The sequence below is a fragment of the Neolamprologus multifasciatus genome, chromosome 18 (genome assembly GCF_963576455.1).
Source record: "Neolamprologus multifasciatus chromosome 18, fNeoMul1.2, whole genome shotgun sequence".
NCBI lineage: Eukaryota > Metazoa > Chordata > Actinopteri > Cichliformes > Cichlidae > Neolamprologus > Neolamprologus multifasciatus.
The window spans coordinates 16,430,736-16,448,824 of NC_140456.1; the positions used below are offsets into that span (position 1 = coordinate 16,430,736).

General features: G+C 40.8%; 1 protein-coding gene across 20 annotated transcripts in view; it reads right to left on the reverse strand.

Annotated features, from left to right (window-relative positions):
* Window positions 1-576: 576 nt before the first annotated feature.
* Window positions 577-18,089, reverse strand: part of obscnb (obscurin, cytoskeletal calmodulin and titin-interacting RhoGEF b) — a 57,531-nt gene continuing 40,018 nt past the window's right edge. For 15 of the 20 annotated variants that reach the window (XM_085140202.1, XM_085140197.1, XM_085140196.1 and 12 more), the window contains 33 exons: window positions 16,634-16,900; window positions 16,129-16,404; window positions 15,747-16,019; window positions 14,246-14,536; window positions 13,990-14,019; window positions 12,480-13,817; window positions 12,044-12,325; window positions 11,075-11,156; window positions 10,844-10,965; window positions 10,551-10,748; window positions 10,429-10,461; window positions 10,228-10,326; window positions 9,903-10,121; window positions 9,738-9,771; window positions 9,572-9,624; window positions 9,354-9,452; window positions 8,518-8,574; window positions 7,701-7,840; window positions 7,165-7,365; window positions 6,999-7,075; window positions 6,753-6,923; window positions 6,498-6,657; window positions 6,296-6,412; window positions 5,996-6,160; window positions 5,754-5,912; window positions 5,487-5,664; window positions 5,281-5,394; window positions 5,025-5,192; window positions 4,793-4,895; window positions 4,543-4,672; window positions 3,898-3,991; window positions 3,720-3,762; window positions 577-3,220 (listed from right to left, as the gene is read on the reverse strand). In XM_085140202.1, the coding sequence (XP_084996328.1) occupies window positions 2,113-3,220; window positions 3,720-3,762; window positions 3,898-3,991; window positions 4,543-4,672; window positions 4,793-4,895; window positions 5,025-5,192; window positions 5,281-5,394; window positions 5,487-5,664; window positions 5,754-5,912; window positions 5,996-6,160; window positions 6,296-6,412; window positions 6,498-6,657; window positions 6,753-6,923; window positions 6,999-7,075; window positions 7,165-7,365; window positions 7,701-7,840; window positions 8,518-8,574; window positions 9,354-9,452; window positions 9,572-9,624; window positions 9,738-9,771; window positions 9,903-10,121; window positions 10,228-10,326; window positions 10,429-10,461; window positions 10,551-10,748; window positions 10,844-10,965; window positions 11,075-11,156; window positions 12,044-12,325; window positions 12,480-13,817; window positions 13,990-14,019; window positions 14,246-14,536; window positions 15,747-16,019; window positions 16,129-16,404; window positions 16,634-16,900 (6,881 nt within the window). In that variant the 3' untranslated portion in view covers window positions 577-2,112. The remainder of the gene's footprint in view (window positions 3,221-3,719; window positions 3,763-3,897; window positions 3,992-4,542; window positions 4,673-4,792; window positions 4,896-5,024; window positions 5,193-5,280; window positions 5,395-5,486; window positions 5,665-5,753; window positions 5,913-5,995; window positions 6,161-6,295; window positions 6,413-6,497; window positions 6,658-6,752; window positions 6,924-6,998; window positions 7,076-7,164; window positions 7,366-7,700; window positions 7,841-8,517; window positions 8,575-9,353; window positions 9,453-9,571; window positions 9,625-9,737; window positions 9,772-9,902; window positions 10,122-10,227; window positions 10,327-10,428; window positions 10,462-10,550; window positions 10,749-10,843; window positions 10,966-11,074; window positions 11,157-12,043; window positions 12,326-12,479; window positions 13,818-13,989; window positions 14,020-14,245; window positions 14,537-15,746; window positions 16,020-16,128; window positions 16,405-16,633; window positions 16,901-18,089) is intronic. The other 5 variants (XM_085140195.1, XM_085140212.1, XM_085140211.1 and 2 more) reach the window with 2 other exon arrangements.

Genomic DNA, 18,089 nt, shown 5'->3' on the forward strand with positions numbered 1-18,089 from the left:
GCCAGGTAATGTCCTGGTTCTTTACACTTTGTTTGCTGGAAAACTATAAATACTGCTGTGCTCATGTAGAATTGAATCCCATCACAGAGTTAGAAACAGTACAACTACATTGTATTCTTTTATAACACGTGTTTATTTAATGTTGTACATTTGTGAAAACTTTATATTGTGTAAGTTTCAGTTTGCAGCTTTAGCTGTACAGTAAAATGACAGCGAATTTGTTGCTTTTTTTATTGCTTAGAATTGAGAAAACAGTAAATATTTTAAAAATTTCCATTTTTAGATTGGATAGTCAATTATGCCTAAATCGTTATATTCCTGTACCTTGTAACATTCATTCCTTTGCTCAAAGTACTTTATGTTCCTGATACTACTATTTAAATTCAAGTCTCACAAATGTTACATCATGCTGAACAAATGCACGAAGGCCTCTTTAAAACCAAACTAGCTGTTATAGGAATGTGCTTGTTGTAAACATGTACTCAGCACTATGACTTTTATGTTGAAACATCAGTAAATGTTACCATACAACAATGCCGAATTTGTGCTATATAAAGAAATTACTACAGAAGCTAATTATGTGGCGTATTTGCAGTACTTTTATTCAATTGAACACGTTGTACTCAACCATGTTTTGTCCAAAACTACACATGTACAGTACAAGCAAGTACAATCAGTTTGTGATTTAAAATTATTACATAAAATCATCCTTTTAACAGACACCTTTTGATCAACACAAACACCACACATGTTTAATTAGGAAGTTACTCTAGTTACTTTTAAATTGCACTAAAAAGTTAGTAAATTATGTCAGCTGAAGTACTTTGCATAAACATCTGCGCTCAATAAAATATAGGATGACAACTGGTTATTCTAGAGAAACACATCTGTCTTGGAGAAGCAAATACATGCAGTCACTCATCTACATATTTGTCACTTGCATAGGAATATCCCTGTAACAGCCTGAGTTTACAGCTGTTTCACTGCACTAGCAGACACAAATGCCAAAAAAGTTGAGTAAAAAATTCAGTTAGTTGATGGTAGGAACTTGGAAACAGGCATCTGTTCACCTACCAAATGATTTGCTCGCGCAAATCGTGTTTAGAAACTGCTCACTAAGGAATCATTCACAACACCACAAAATAATGTAGTAGAGACTTGTGATTCTCCAATTTGATTAACTAACAGCTCCTGAAACACAACAGTCCCCAAGTTTACACTACTTTTATATCCAGTGTTGCTTACTTGAAACATGCATCTCATTACCTCCCAATATTTCCAGCTCCAGGAATCCAAAGTGCCATAGCATGACCTGAATGGTACCAAAGTAAAACCTGAAAAAATATAAATCCTATTCATGTATGTTGCAATGGACTAAGGATTACATCTGGATCAGTTAATACTGGGGAGTAAAGCTGATCATTCAGCGTAGGTACACTGTTAAACATCACTGTAATTTGTTATCTCTCAAAAATGCATTTTATACCCAATAAAGACCAATAAAAAATAGACACTAGATTTCTTCTCAGTCACAAATTAATTATAACAATCATGCGAGTAAATAACTGTAATATGGCATGCCAGTGGATTCACCATCACAGAAACATAAAACTGATTTTGGTAATCACCAGTACTGTTAATTTAGGAAGCTGTGACATAAACCTTACACTGGGGGTGGCAGTCTCATAAATTTGTCAATCACTGTATGTATAACCAAAAAACATTTCTTTTATTTAAAGACTTCAACTCACCATTAGATATGAAGGTTTTAATCAGTAAATGTCAGACCTTTCTTAGCTTCTGCCCATCATGCATATTGTACATCACACAACATGTATATGTTTCATAGCAGAACAGCATCAGACTGAAACCTGCCTACAGTGAAACCGTTATCCCTATAGTTTCCATCTCATCTGTAAGCGACAGTAGAGTCTAACAGTCTGTCAAGAAAATATCTAAGGATGACACTATTATCTGATTGGCAGGCTAAAAATGGAATGGTTTGTCAAATGCAGTAAATGTTGCTCAGGTTACGATCTGTATTTTCGTGTATAGTGAATGTCCCTATTTAAGACTAAGAGGGTTTGTGATGCCAAATTAAATGTTTGCTTTTCACTGGTTCTGATAAAGGTCATCTCTAATTTGAAGAGTGACAGGATTGCCAACTGATGTGTAACCATAAGTCTGAGTTGACACTTTGGTTTTAAAACTCTGCTGCCTGCCCTCAACTCTCTGCACCTCTGAGCAGTACGAAGGCTTCACTTCCAGCTTTGCATGGCTCACTTGAATAGGCACGTTCCTCTCCGCCCTGGACCGAGCCTCCCTGGCCTGCGGTGGGACAGCAGATGAGAAAAGGCTGCTGGAGAGATTCTCCCTGAACCGACTAAAGAAGCCAGTCCTTTGCCGGGGCACCACATCAGGCCGGCCCACGTTGAGAAGCACCGGCTGTCCCACTGTAGAACCGCCAATCTCTCTCTGAAGCACAGAGATCTCACAAGGCTTTTCGTCAACGTGTTGCGTGTGGGAGGAGCCATAAGTCTCTCCTTCCTCTGGGACGTAATCCTCCAAGTCCTCAAGGGTTAAAACACGATCTCCTTGTTTTAGGAAAACAGGCTCTTGCTTTCTTGCAGATATATCCTCCTCGTCATCAGGTTCAAAAATTACAGTTTGTTCATCATCCAGGTCGTCGTAATCTTCTCCAGCTGTAGCGAGGACAGAAGAGAGCTCGTGCGGCTCCCCAGAAGCAGACCCAGATGCAGCATCAGTCACCTCTTCCTCCCAGGAGAGCGTCTGGCTGCTGATGTCTCCCTGCAGGTGGGCTTGTGCTTGCTCCACAAGCTTGTTGTTGGAATTGTTAGCATTTGGGTTTTCCACTGGAGACCTTTTGGGTCTCGAGGGTGTGCCTGCACGATCAGACCCTGCTGGCGAAATACCTCTCCTCCTGGACAACCTGGGAGACTTATTGACCTTATACTCGATGACCTCTTCTACTTCAACCCACCTGGGCTTGCTCTCTGTTCCCCTGGCTTCCGCCCCCTGGGGATCAGTAACATAGAGAGTTGGGATAGTGGTCTTTCTTGGAGTGGGCATCCTCCTTGTCCTGGCTGTAGAAGGCTCGGGGGTGGAAGTCTCAGAGCGGTGGACACCAGCAAGAGTCAAGCCAGGTGATCTGTGTCTTCTCATTCGAGGATTCTTTACCACGGTGGTTATAGTCTCCTCACTGGAATAAGAAATGCATTAGGCCTATGTAAATAAAATCCACCTTGCATGGAGTCTTGGATTTAAAAATAATATGATAGTAATAAGCTGCAGTAATTAGGCTGACAGTTGAAGTAGACAGCACCCTGATGAGAACAGCCCACCCTTTCATTATCCTTGTGATAGATTCCTTTTGCATCGAGGCTATAAATACTACACAATGCATACATGGAGCCAGAGGGGAAAAACACACACACACACACATACAGAAAAATGCCCCAAATGCCCTATGATGGGCAATGTTATCTAATAATAAAAGCAATACCTACACGGATACATGAACCCAAAAACTGCAGTGGAACTTTATCTTAAAAGAACCCCCTTAAAGATCCCTAAAATATATATTATATAGAAATTATTTTATTAAAGTATACTGTAGTGTTAGGTTAAGAAAATCCAAGATTTTTCAACATCCAACTATTCCTACCTGACAGCATTCATCTTACTTTGATCATACTTACATGATGATGGTTTTCTTTGGTATTTTCGTCTCCTGCTCGGTAACTGTGGGAGGAACATGGACAAAGCATGATGGTTATTTTGCATTGCTAAAGCTGCACTCAAAGCATTTTCTGCTCAACAAAAACCATAAAACGTCCAAAAAGAGTAAGACTGTATGGATAAAGCCAGACTTGCTACCTTCAATGGTGATGGCCTGCTCACCAGAGCGAGCCACAGCGGAGGGGAGGACCAAGTCAGCAGCACACTTTGCACTGCCCAGACGGTTCGACAACTGAAATCCAACAGATATATTTTTAGAGTCATAAATGTAACTCACTGCTGCTAATTAATATCAACTATCTTGAAACTAATTTATAGGCACAAAGGCAAATGCATGACCTGCATTAAAATCTCCCCTCATTGACCCTTAAAAATAAAGGAAATGTTATTTTTGTAATTATCTGAGATATTTTCTTGTATTGAGACCTCTTACTGTAGAGCTCCAAATTCTTAACAAATAGATCTTAATAGTTTTAATGATCCTAATATATTTGAAGTACTTCTGTCAATCATTTAACATTAAGTGCACAAAACTTGAGGTTCACGAGTCTCCCTGTCTCACATATTATAACTGCCCTCCCAGAGCCTCTTCATGCCAGACATTTCTTCCTCTTAAATGTATTTACTTTACTGTTACTTGCAACAGGGCTTTCAAATTGTTGTATCTCTCTATGTAATGCTGTATGGTCTTAACCTTACTAAGTGATTGCCCAGAGATTATGTACACTCTGAAATGTCACAAAACTAATACAGATAAATGGAAATGAATTAGTCTAGACCAACCTCGCACTCATAGTGCCCAAGGTCCCTCTCTGTCAGGTTTTTGATTACCAGAACCAGAACGCCACTCCGGAGCTCACTGTAAGTCTGATATTTCTGCTGGTCAGTCAGCAGCCTGCCCTCCTTGAACCACCTTGAACAGGGAGACATGCAGAGAGGAGACAAGATTAGAGGACGGGGTTGGTATTCAAAAAAAATTGCAAAACTGAATCAAAATGAAGGAAAGAAGAAAACATAAGGAAGGTATCCATACCTCACTTTGGGCTTGGGTGCGCTTTGTATTACACAGGTGAACTGAGCGTCCTCACCGGCAACAAAGATGGCATTCCTTATTTTATTTACAAAACGAGGGGGTACTAAAAGAAACACATGACAGTGTTTTATGTTTTAGACTATTCATCATTTTTCACAAGAAAAGTGTAATGAAGCAGTAGAAAAGAATACTCTTAGGATCATCCTATATATAGGTATGATGTGCCACTTACCCTGAACTGTGATCTTTCCCAGAGTACTGGCATTGCCAGCTGGACTTGTGGCAAAGCACATGTACTGACCAGAATCATCTGCAGTCATATTGTCCAGGATTAGTGTGCAGGAACCATCAGGGTCCTCGATGATGATGTGATGAGGATCTGCCCCCACTGCGCGTCCATCTGCATCGAACAAGTAAACAAAACCACTCATGAAACAATCTTTGAATGTCACTCCACATGGCTAATAACCACAGAGGAAATGCCTCACCCTTGTACCAGGTAACCGCAGGTTTGGGTACTCCAGTAACTTTGCAGGCCAGCTTAACAGTCTGGCCCAGCTCTGCTGTGCAGTTTGCCAGAATTTCATCAAAATCAGGGGAACCTGGAAAATAGTTTGGTATAAAAAGCTGTGCTAGAAATTCCAAGCAATAGAGAGGTAAAGAAAAAAGTAAAACTGCATGGAGTCCCACTCACTCCATGCAGGCATGCTGTATCGCTGCTGCAGTTCTCTGAGGTCTCTCAGCCACGAGTTCTTGATGGTAACAGTTCGGGCTTGTAAGGTGTACTTCCTCACAGAATCCTCGCGCTCATGCCAAATCTCAAAGGCACGGTCATCACCCTCCACTGTCTCATTCACATCAATGTTATTCAGCTGAAACAAGATAAAGAAACCAACCAACATCATTTAGGCCGCTGACCATGAAAGAAAAGATGAAACTAGATTATGTTAAAAACACTTACCTTCATCATGTTCTTGAAAATATATGCTTGTGTATCAGTGTTGCTGTCTCTCTTGGGCTTGCAGATAATGCAGTAGTTCTTAAAGAGGAAGACGTGACGGTGGTGACCTCTAGAGGACATTCTAATTCCAGGAGCACCCTCCCACACTTGGAAAGGCCCCTGGTGGGAGAGAGTAAGCATATGCAGACAGTCAAACACTTATGTCTAATCAAGACCCTGCACAGTCGGCAGCTACGTGGTACCTGTCTAATTGGTTCTCCAAGAACTTCGAGGGTGGCAGGATAGTTCTCAATCATAGAGACATGGTGTGTATTCTCAGAACGCTGAGGGAGTGCAGACACCATTGCAAAAGCTTCTTCCAGCAGGCAGCAGTTCTGACCATTTCTTGCTTTGTTTCGAATGAGCTCCTGAAGATGTTGCAGCAGAAATTTCAACAAAACTGAAGTTACACTGATCGTGGACAGAATTTAAAGGCTCTAAAAGCAAATGACTGAAAAGTAAATAACCGATTCTAAGATGATTGTATGCATGCACTTTATTACCTTCAGGAAGGCCTTGTACTTCTGAATCCTCTCCAGTGGTTGTTGGAGATAGGCATTTATGCTTCTTACTGGTGGATCTGCAGGGTCTGAATTAGCCTGCGCTGTGTCAGTATATTCCTGTTTTTTGGGGTTTTAAAAAAAAAGATTTTAACAGTTGGCACATTTGTAATTCATAGTATAGCAATAACAATTCTGCTGTCACCTTAAAGAAGCTGTGGACAGTCTTGTCACTGATGGCAGATTCAGCCTGACTCTGACCTACAAGATACTGAAGGTACTTTTCAAAGCCCTCCTTGTTCTTCAAGAAACACATGGCTATGTCATCATCAGTGTCGCAGTCATTCAACTTCGGAAGGAATGCCCTAAAAAGAAAATCATAGGAATGATGCATACACATACGCATACTTCTGATTATACTAAAAAATGGCTGAAAATAACATTTAAGAGGTGAGCTCACTTGTTATGGAAGGATTTGATATCATCAATGTTTCTGAAAATAGCCTCTTTCTGGCTGGTGACGTCAGGCGGTGCATCAGAACTGTCTGCATGCTTCAGGTGATGGGAGGTGAAGAATTCCACCTCCTTGACAAACTCTGATTCTCCGTTTATCAGTTCCTGGATCAGTTGGCTAGAAGCACAAATTAATAGTTTGTTATGGTTCTTTGGTTGGTTTGCTTTGTCACGACAAATATGCTTCACTTACAATAATTTTCTCTTGTATTCTCCTTCAGACACCTCTTCCACACTTGTTTCTGGAAGATCGCCAGCATCAGCGGAGAGCTGTTATAGAAATTACATTTTTTTTAAAAATATTACCCAATGCATGCAACATGCAGTGGCAAGCTGGAAGCAATTGTCTTGAGACATACTTTGAGTTTTTTGTCCAGGTAGGCCGGTGAGACCCAGCCTTGGCGGGATGGTGTCGTTTTGGTGGGTTTGGTCCGAACTAACCACTTGAGTGGGTGAGCCGAGTCCAAAACCTCAACATACTGTCCCTCTTTTAGAGAGATGGAATCTTTGCTCGCCACGATGGGGTTGTAATCAGCTGTTGCTACATAGATATCAAACATCTATAAAAAAATATATATATATATGTGTGTATTAATGACAGGATTGCAGGGGGACTGGAAGCTATCCCAGCTGTCAGAGGGTGAGAGACAGAATACCAATCTGCCCCAAGGCTAACACACAGAGACAGATAACCATTCACACCTGTCTATGTATAAAAAAACTTAATTGAATTTCCCTTTATTTCTTCAAATAAACTGCACCATTAAAACTTTCATTTCCTTGTTTTATATAGTATCCTGCCATGGTGTGTCAGAATTTAATTGATGAAATTCTGATATAAAGGCCAAAAATTTATGAACATTATGAACTTAATAGAAATTTTTTTGTATCTCACCTCTCCCCTGGCGTCTCCTTCATCAGACTCAGAGGAGGAGTCAGCAATGAGGGAGGGAGGACGGGAGCGACCGTGATGAGGTGATGGAGAAGGTGTCTTGGTCTCATCATCACTGTCACCACCTGGTACACGTAATGAAGCTGGAGCAGTAAGGAGGAAGTCAAAGGAAGACAGGTCAGTCGTACGGAAATGTCCAATTAGTATAATCTGTCCTTTAAACCTATGCAGTAGGTATTAGTACCCACACTCACTCATGTCCATCAGCTTAAATATATATTTAAAACCATAACTGTGTGCTAGCGTGTACCAGTGTTGTATTTACCTGGTCAATTTGAATTTTTCTGTATACTGAAGTAACGACATAGATTTTACGATGCAAAAACAGAGGGGAGAAATCCACAGTGGTTAATCATTCTAACGCTCTAACATGTATTACTGTATTAGTATCATGACAACATGCAGCTTCACTTTTATCTCAGCTCTCCACATACATGTCTGCTTGGTGAGCATGTATTCCACTTATACAGAAGCTTCATAGGTTATTGCAAAAACTATTTTAGTAACAAGAGAAAGGATGAGGAAACTCATTGAAGATGAGTAAGGAGATATAGAGGGCACTAACAGAAATAAAAGGGGATGGCTTAGCTGTTATTAAGCTGACACTGAAATATAGTTGTTGTGTGTATAACTAAATATTTCTTGTATGTAAAAGGAAATGTAAGGAAAACTGTTTTATAAAGTCATTATTAATAGATAGAAAATATTTCAGTGGAAAACTGCAGAGTATCTGTGATGCTGATGTACTTGGGATACATACTGGCAGATTTGGGCCAAGATTTCATCCACTGGAGCACTTCATGATTCTGTAAACTGTCTGAATAACAAATTAATCATTTAATGAGTATTTATTTAGTGGGAGTGATAAACTAATGGGTGTAAAGGTGGTTAGGAAATGATGTCTGTATGAAGGAATGGGAGATTTTATGTCATAAATGCATAAATAAACTAAAGCGTGCACTAGATAAGCACTAACATGGCAATAAGAAACATTCCTTGGTCAGGTTTGGTGTTCAGAAACAAAGGAAAGTGATAGCCAGTTCAGTATTTAAGCATTAAAGCATTCGGATTAAACATTTCTTAAACAGCCAGAATGAATTCAAAGAATTCAACCAAACCTGACAAGAAAATAACAGAGCAATGCAACAGAAGCACTGTATGCAACATAATTTATGATTCATACTTCAGTCTTCAGCATTAGTAACTACCAAATGCAGTCACTGCAGGGGGAATATGGATAGTTAACCTGCACATTTTTAGTACAACTACAGACACAAGGTAATTTAAGAGATTGAAGGTGTTGTGATTGTTCAAGTCAATTTAATGTTTGTTCTCCTGAGAATGTATGTTCTCTTGAGGTGAAACCTTTTGTTTTTTTTAACTATATCCTAATTTAAACTGTTTATGAGACTTGTTTAGAAGGAGCTACAGTCCAATGCTAGCATAATCATTTATATATCTTGGTTTAAACCAGACTTGAAGCCGGAATAGACCAGTTCTGAAATGCCTTATGGACATAAAGGTTTGTATTTTATAAAGTACTATGAACTCATTAGTCTCTGAATATTTAATGCAGAGCTATAATGGTCAACTTACCTTGGGTGATCTTGGCTGATACCATTTCAGTGATCTGAGAGGTGAGTTTCATGAGGAATTCCTCTGAACCTACTTCACCTAGGAAAGGCATTTTGCCCTCTTAAGGGTTGGCAAAAAGTAAAGAACACCATAAATATCTTAACATTTATTTTTATTCATTTATATATCTTATCAAAAATAAACATTACTGGGCCTGATGATTAGCTAGTACGTCTTACCTTTTCCTCTGCTAGTATCTTCCTGTGGAGGACTAACTGTAATCCCAAGAACCCTGAGCGGATTTTAGTATTAAAATTTGTCATGTATTTACATTTATATTAAATGTACTTACTACAGACATCTTTTTATGTGCAAGGCAATCAAAAGGTTTCAAAAATAACTTACTCTGAAGCCGCTGTCTCTTTCTTGGGCTGAGGAGCTAGAGAGGAGGGAGAAAAGAAGCGGAAGGGTGGTTTGAAAAGTGCTCTGCTAAGTGTTTCTGATATAAGAAGACACTCATTTAACCTGTCATTTCAAAATAAAGTGTCTTGATGACGTTATTCTCCTTACTCTCATCCACCTCCAAGTGAGCAGTGCAGATGGACTGTCCAGCTTTATTTGTTGCAATGCAGGTGTAGGCACCAGTGTACTCTGTGCCCACGTCCATCAAGATGAGACTGTGGTGGCGCCCAGAGCTTGCTATTTTGTATCCTTTAGTGTCAGGCTTGATCCACAGGACATCCTCCAAAGATTCCTCCTTTAGCCAGTTGACCAAGGGAGTAGGAGATCCTAAGAGAGAAGAAGGGTGATTATGGAGACTTTGTAATAATGCTGCGTGGCAGGTAGAGCCCAAAATCTAGACTTTCTTCTTATCTAGAAAAGTGTAGTAACGCACCTTCTACTTTCACAGACAGAGTGATGCTTGTTCCTTGTTTCACCTTCCTATTGCTGAACCTTTCAATGAAGCGGGGTGGCACCAGGGGCTCTTTAGGGTCTGTGAGAATAAAGTGTATAACGTGACATTTTGAATATATGGACATGTCTACTGAAAGTACATATACTTGTGCTGTGGTTTGTAGGATAAATGTTAAATTACCCTTTTTCTCCTGTGGTAAAATCTCCCCAGGACCTGTTGCAAAAAGTGTTGCAAATGTATAAAATGTATCTCATCGTTTCATTTGAGATTTGTATTTTGTATTTAGGGACGTGTATACATACTCAATACTATCATCCGGGCAGAGGAGTAAGCAGAACCGGCTGCATTGCTGATGTAGACGGAGTACTCCCCCATATCCTCTTTTTTCACCTCCGTGATCTCCACGCCATGAACATCTCGCTCTGCTAACAAATGAATTCTTTCTGAAGGTCGTAGAGGGTGGCCATCTTTGAACCAGTATATTCTGGGTTTTGGGAAACCTGGAAAACAACAAAAATTTTACAAACTAAATTATTCTTAAATCATGTGCAATGTTTTTAGAACACTGGGATGGATTAACAAATCTTTACTTTACCCTTTACTTTAAGCTGCATCTTTGCAATAGGTGAACCTGGACAGACGTGAACATCATGAAGCTCCTCCACAACCTGCGGTAGCTGATCGTCTTCAGCTACAGACTCAAAGGTCTCAGTTTCCCTGTTGGAGGAGAGTAAAGCACAGCAGCTCCAGTATATCTATAACTGTATGTGAAGGCCTCAATATAAAGGTTTAGTTCATATAAATAAATAAACATAAATAAATTTACCTGGACATGTATCCTTTGGCACTGACGTAAGAAGACGTCTCAGTGGCATCAGCAGCAGTGTCATAATCTGAGCTGCAAGACACTGATGGAGGAATTTTATTATAGTGTTATACAATGCTTAAGGTGTAAAGGGACTCTGCTTTTCTAAGATGTTGAATTATGGTTCGGAAATTAGCTTCATGCTTCTTATAAACATGCTTCAGTTAAATGCTACATCTGTATAGCTGTAGGTTTTGTGGGTTTGTTTTTGTTGTTTTTTTACCCCTGCCTAATATAAAGGCAGGGTGAGAAACCTGCCTTTATATTAGGGATGGCTCAAGGTCCATCTCACATATTCTGCATACTAGTTTTGCTCTGACTTTGTCTGAAGTTCTCTTCTGTTTTAAAAAAAAAACAAGCTATGCAGAAGTTTGCATACATTTACAGGCATGAATATTGTAGTAATTTTGCCCTTTTAACAATAACAATAATAATGGATTGCATTTATATAGCCTTTTCGAGACCCTCAACGCACTTTACAATTCCACTCTCACATTCACACACTGGTGGAGGCAAGCTACAACTGTAGCAGACTGACAGAAGCAAGGCTGCCATATCGCGCCATCGGCCCCTCTGGCCATCATCAGTAGGCAGTAGGTCTGTGTCTTGTCCAAGACAGATAGAGCTGGGGATCAAACCGGCAACCTTCTGGTTACAAGATAAGCTTCCCAACCCCCTGAACCACAGTCGCCACATTTAATGCTTTCTTTGAACTGTTCTTTTTCCAGGGTGGAATGATGTACAGCATACATCTCAATGACTTCAAAAAACAAGAATTTGGTGTCCAAAATAAATTCAAATTTGTGTACCAAATTCTCCTTTTTTAAGTCATTAAAGATGTACACATGCTGTACAGTTTGCCTGGTCAATTATCCCAGGACAGGTATTTAAAAAGCAAATGTGTGTTTCTTGTATCATCTGTTCACTTACTGTCAACCCTGAGTTCAGCTTTAGTAGATGCAATGCCACTGCTGTTTTCAGCTGTGCAGCGATAGACCCCCATATCAGTAGGCAACACAGTGGTGATGATAAGTTGGTGGCAGCCCTCCTGGTCTTCATTGATCATGTAATGGTCGTTCTCCTCCAGCAGCTTGCCATCCTTATACCAGCGAACAGTGGGAGGTGGCTTGCCAATCACAACACAGTCAAAGCTGACTGGATAACCATCTGGAACATCCTGACTTTGTAGCTCGGTTAAGAAGACCGGTGCAGCTGGCAACAAGAGCAAACGGAAAGCAAATATAAAAATCCCACCCCTTACAGAGAAACTATTCTTGGTGTATTGAACTTGGTGCATTACTAACCAGACAAAATGTGTGTAAGAATAAAGAAAGTTATAATTAACAGAGAGCAAGCTGCTTCTTACCTGGAGCTCCAGTCATGAAAGCAGGAGGCTGTCTATCTTGTGTGGGCGTCTGTGTACCATCTTGTATGTAGCTCATCTTTTTAATTCGCAGCTCCACTTTGTGAGGCCCTGCAGGTAAGATTGTGGTCTCCACAGGAACCCCATGGACTGTAAACATCTCCTGAAATCTCGTAGACGCAACTTCAGCCTCTGTCCGTGAATCAAAACGAATGTAGATATAATTGTCATCTTCACGGTAAGATTGTGGGTCTGGGGCTCGCAAGTCTCCTTCATCTGCACTGACAAATGGTTCTTCCTCAACATCTGGTGGGAGACGCGTGCGCAACAGGCGCCGAAGGCGTCTGCTTGCCTGTCTCAGCGACTCATCCATCTCACTTCCGGAGGAGCTCTCAGGCTCACTGTCAGCACTGTAACCTACAGTAAGCGGCCGTCGGCCCGATGATTCTCTTACCGTTCCCACAGTCACCTTACCACTGTGAGAAGCTACCCCAAACTTGTTAGTGGCTTCACATGTGTAAACTCCAGTGTCCTTGGTGGTGATTGCAGTAATGACCAGTGAGCAGGTGCCATCATTATAGATATCAATATGATGATGCTTGCCATCCGTCAGTGGTTCTCCATCTTTCAGCCAGCGGACCTTATCAGGTTTACCTTCTGTCACACATTCCAGATGTATGGTGCCATTAGGTTCTTTAGTCTGGTCTTTGAAGACTTCTTTAAAAACAGGACGCATGTCCTTGCGGGCCTTGTAGCCCTTGAAGGCAGCTTGAATCTTAACAGCAGCTTCTCTGAGCTCAGGGTCATCCTCTTTACCGATCTCCATGATGCTAGTTTCCTCTGTAGACACGTGCTTTTCTTGGGTTTGCTGAACTACAGTTGTTTTCACTTCTGTCTGCTGCACAGTTTTCTGCTCTGACATTTGGAAATGTGCAAAGAACCTCTCAGTGGCTAGAGTATCTGCTTCCTTTGTCACTGTCTCAGTAGTCTTGCTGCTCTTTTTGAGGTAGGAAACAAGTGTCGAACGCCCAGAAACAGACTCATCCTCAGAGCTGGTGCACAGGCTGGTTTCTGTCTGCTTCTTTGACACAATGGCCTGCTCCTTCTCTGCTGATTTGACTTCCACTTTCTCAGATTGTGGAAGCTGATTCTGGTCTAATTTGCTCTGACCCCTTTTGCCATCCTCCTCTGGTTGTTCAGAGATGGAGTCCAGAGTTGGCTCCCGACTCATGCGTCGTTTCTTGGCTGATGCTTCCCAAAGTTCATGGAGATCACCTTCTTCAGCAGCCTCAGGAGGAAGACTGGGCTGTCCCAGTGCCTCGGTCACTTCCTGTTTTGCATCTACACATATGACCACAATGGAGTTACAGTTATGGTCCATACAGCACCACGCCCTCTTTAATTGGTGCTTAATCCTAACGTTTAATATTTATGTGCAGGGCTACATTAGGGCTACAGCAGAGCTTGTGGAGAAATACAAAAAGTACCACATATACAGCATACAGTGACCTACCTGGAGTAATCGGTGGCAGAGGAGGTGCTTCTGTGTTTCAAGAAGAGAAGAAAAACAAATGATATTAAAGTTTATAAAATATCAAAATTCCTTGGTTTCTAGCATTACATCTTTGGCTAGAATGTTGCAGTTGCATAAAGCTCGATCTCATATCACCATGTGACATAAAACATGAACTGCAATTGCAATTATAAACACAACATCACAGAAAAAAGCAGCTACACTGTTGTGTTAAGTGAAGCGTACATTCACTCACCAAGCTGAACAGTCTGAGGCAGCTCAACAGGCTCCCCTATCCCTGCTGTGTTGATGGCTGCCACTCTAAACCTGTAGGCACTGCCTGGACTGAGATTTTCAACCACAAATTCGGTGTTACGCACAGGCTCAGAATGACATGGAAGCCAGAGGGCACTGTCTACCATTCGGATCTCCACTCTGTAGCCCAGAATGGGACTTCCTCCATCATGCAAAGGTGTGAACCAAGAGAGGGTAACACACTTTTTTGTCTTACTGAGGACCTCCGGATCCTCTGGAGGATCAGGCACAGCTATGGGGAAGGGAAAAAGAAAAACCGCCATTGGATATATTTATGAACACTAATTAAAAACCAAATACTCTACAGTGTTAATCTGTTATGAAAGTTATATGGAAGGTGTTCCAAATGCTCCAGAACTTTCCATGTTTTTTGTTAGCTTATCTTTTCTAAAGAATGTATTTCGCTTAGGCCGCTGTAAATTTGCACGTTTGCTGCTTCTTCAAAGAGAAAGCTCTGTACTGTTTGGCTTTGAAAAAGCAGAAGTTAAGTAAAGACCTGATATTCTTGGAGATCACAGCACCGTCTGGGATAAATATTTACTAAGCATAAATTACAATTAAGAGGAATCTATTACTCAGAAATTTGGTTACATATTTCCAGCAGCCTTTTTCAAAAACATTGAATCAGAGGGCATTCCCACATAAAGTGGGAACAAAGATTCTTACATTTAATGCAAATTAGTATTAGCGTTAACACAGCCTTGTTGGAACAATGCATTGCCTATTTATCCATTTATATTGCCTTAATTTGGAATATCTAGTTTGTGTTGGAACTTAAGACCACACTTCTGACCATTGTTTCTTGTTTACATAATATTTGAAATCTGTTCTCCATACTAGTGGCATGTAGTATGTTATGAAATGACACGTTGTACCTACTAGCAAACATGTTGTTTAAGACGGACATCAGGCCACTAGACTGTACAAATTTCAAAGTGAAATCTTCAGTGGTGGATAAAGAAGAGAGCTTCAAACTACTACTGAACTGCCTAGCTAATACAAAACTTCACAGTTGGAGGTATTAAGAAGAAGCTTTGATGGTATGCCATACCTGTTCCATAGTTCTTCAAAAGATTTTTATTACCTTAGCTTCCTACTATACCCTGAATTGTCCAAAAGTTTAATTCTGGTTCTGCGCTCCCTGGTCGAAACTCAGAATTACAAAAAAATTGGAGTAAACTCTATATACAGGTTTAAAGGGATATTTGTTAATCTTTTCATAGACATGACAGATTACATAACTGAAATAAATAAATATGCAGAGAGATAGTCTAATACCTTACAGAGATATGGTTAGCAGACTGAATTTATGATTTATGTATCATTTACTGTAACATTTCCAATCTAAAAACATAAAAAAAGCACCTAACTGGAAGATTAAAAACACTATAATTACAACTGTTTAAAAGTAATCTTAGGCAATTTATTCATTAAACACTTACTGATGATGGTGAGCTTGGCCAGAGAGATAGCATCTCTGGCAGCAAATGTAATTTCCTGCTGGGGCAAAAGAGGCGCCTGTCTCAGGACAAGGCGGTAAGACCGACCATCGGCCCTCATAGCCCAGAGGTCACTGGGCTTCAGCTCAACTCCATTAGCATACCAGACCACTTCTGTCGTAGGGACCACCTCCGTGAGCTCAACGCAGAACTCGACTTTCTCCCCCACTGCAGCCACTCTGTCCTCCAAACCCTTCACAATGGCCAACTGCCAACCTTACATGGGAAAAATCCACAAGAAAGTCGTAATTCCCAGCTGACTAAAGTCAAGATTATAATATTACTACAGCTTCACTGTTGTACAGTCTTCATTTTGATGACTTACCTTTAACAGTGAGCTGGGCAGATGTGGATGCTGCGCCAGCTCTGAAAGTCACCGTGCAACTGTCTTTGACGCGCAGCTCTTTCAGCAGGAGCAGATGGCGACGACCGCTCTCGAATGATACAACCTCAGCATTAGGGGATTCTTTCAGTGGTTTGCCATCAAGGAGCCACTGGCAGTTTTTGCTCTCAGGACGAGACAGGGCACACTCAAAGAGCGCTTCGCCTCCATCAAAAGTGTCCACATTCTCCAGGCCCTGAACAATGGTAATGGGTTTGGCTGTAGAAAGCAAGAAACCATGGTAACTTAATTATAATAGATTATAAAAGGACTGCAGTTCTCAAAGACAAAAGTAAAATAGTTAAGCCTTTGTCAACCAAGAGCAAAAATGCTGTGATGATCAGTAAAAGGCCTGTTTTTTGGTTTTTTTTCCAAAGACGTTTTTCTGGGAAGAAGCAGAGAAGATCCCCTAAAGCCTGGTGCTCTTTCCATGTGGAGGGAAGCTCACCTTCCACATGAAGTGAAGCGACCACGCAGGTCCCCTCTGCCTCACAGGAGTATGTGCCCCTGTCCTCAGCAGACACATGGCTAATGTACAAGCGAGCCACATTCCAGTCCTGCTCCACTACCACCCTTCGGCCATCAGGCTGCAAAGGCTGCCCATCTTTCTTCCACTGAGCCTTCACTGGTCTTGAGTACTGGCAGATGAACTCAGCCGGCTGGTTTTCAACCACCCGAAGGTCCTCCATCTCGCTCACCACTTCAACTGTGGGATCTGAGGTTGGGGTCAGGGGATCATAGGATCAAATCCTGGCCATGAGATGTAAGGATAAAAGCGGGCCATGCCGACTGACATAAGAGCTTTATAACCCCCAAAAGCATGTCTGAGTGTAAATATGTGAGTGATATTATTTTGAAATTACTGATTGTAAGGTATCAATACTCTATGTATATTTTTATGTATTTTCAAATCGTCCAATGCATTAAACTACATAAGCTCTCAGGGGGTCAAAAAGTCCAACAGTCAAAGTTCACAACCAAGGGTCAAGACTTACTGGCAGCTCATAGAGAAGAAGGGAGTGATAGTAGATGCCAAACTCAAAGTGTATCTACAAGAGTTAGAGATTTTAATGCTGGAAGGTTAGAAGAAGGGTTTGGTAGGATGGGACAGAGAAGATGAATAGAGCATGACTATTTGAGAGCAGCCGGCCTGTATGGATGGGTGGAGCAGCACTTTCTTTCAAGCATTTCAATATTCTGGTTCACCATCTGTGAAGTTTAACATGGCAGAAGCCAGATCTAGATTATGTTTGGGTTTTTTTACTGAATCCAAACATCAAATAAGACAGGCTTGTTATTTATATTACTGAGGGATACTTACAGTTAGGGCTGCAGGTTAACATTGTAATAATCACGATCATGCTTTAAAAAGTTTAAAATGAATGAAGAAATCCCAGATTGATTGATGTTTTCAGCATTCTTGTATTAATTGGTCTTCCCTTCCCTGTTGTTGAAGGCATGGTTAAAAGGAGCTGCTTACAACTTTAATAGCTGTTTGGCTACAACATTTGCAGTCAGAATATGGATAATAGTATACTGAATAGATACGAGTGTAATTAAAGCCTGAATCTGGGCATATAACCTTAAATTGAGCATGAAAAAAACGGCAAGATGTTAAAGCAGGAAAATCAAACACAAAAAGTCACAGGATGTGGACCAGAAACACCACCCACCAGCCAAAAGGTCAGTCTAGCCTGATAGCTAGACTGACTAAACCACAAGGGACTCACAATGAAGACTAAACTAATAAGAAGCACTCCAAGAGTCCAAACTTGGCAGTATTTACTTTTCAAGAGAGTAGTACTGTATTTTGTATATATTCATTTTGTTTTCTTTGCTCTTTCTAAAAGTACTTTTGGACACCTCCCTTGTTAAAATCATTTTAACACACTTGATATCATTTT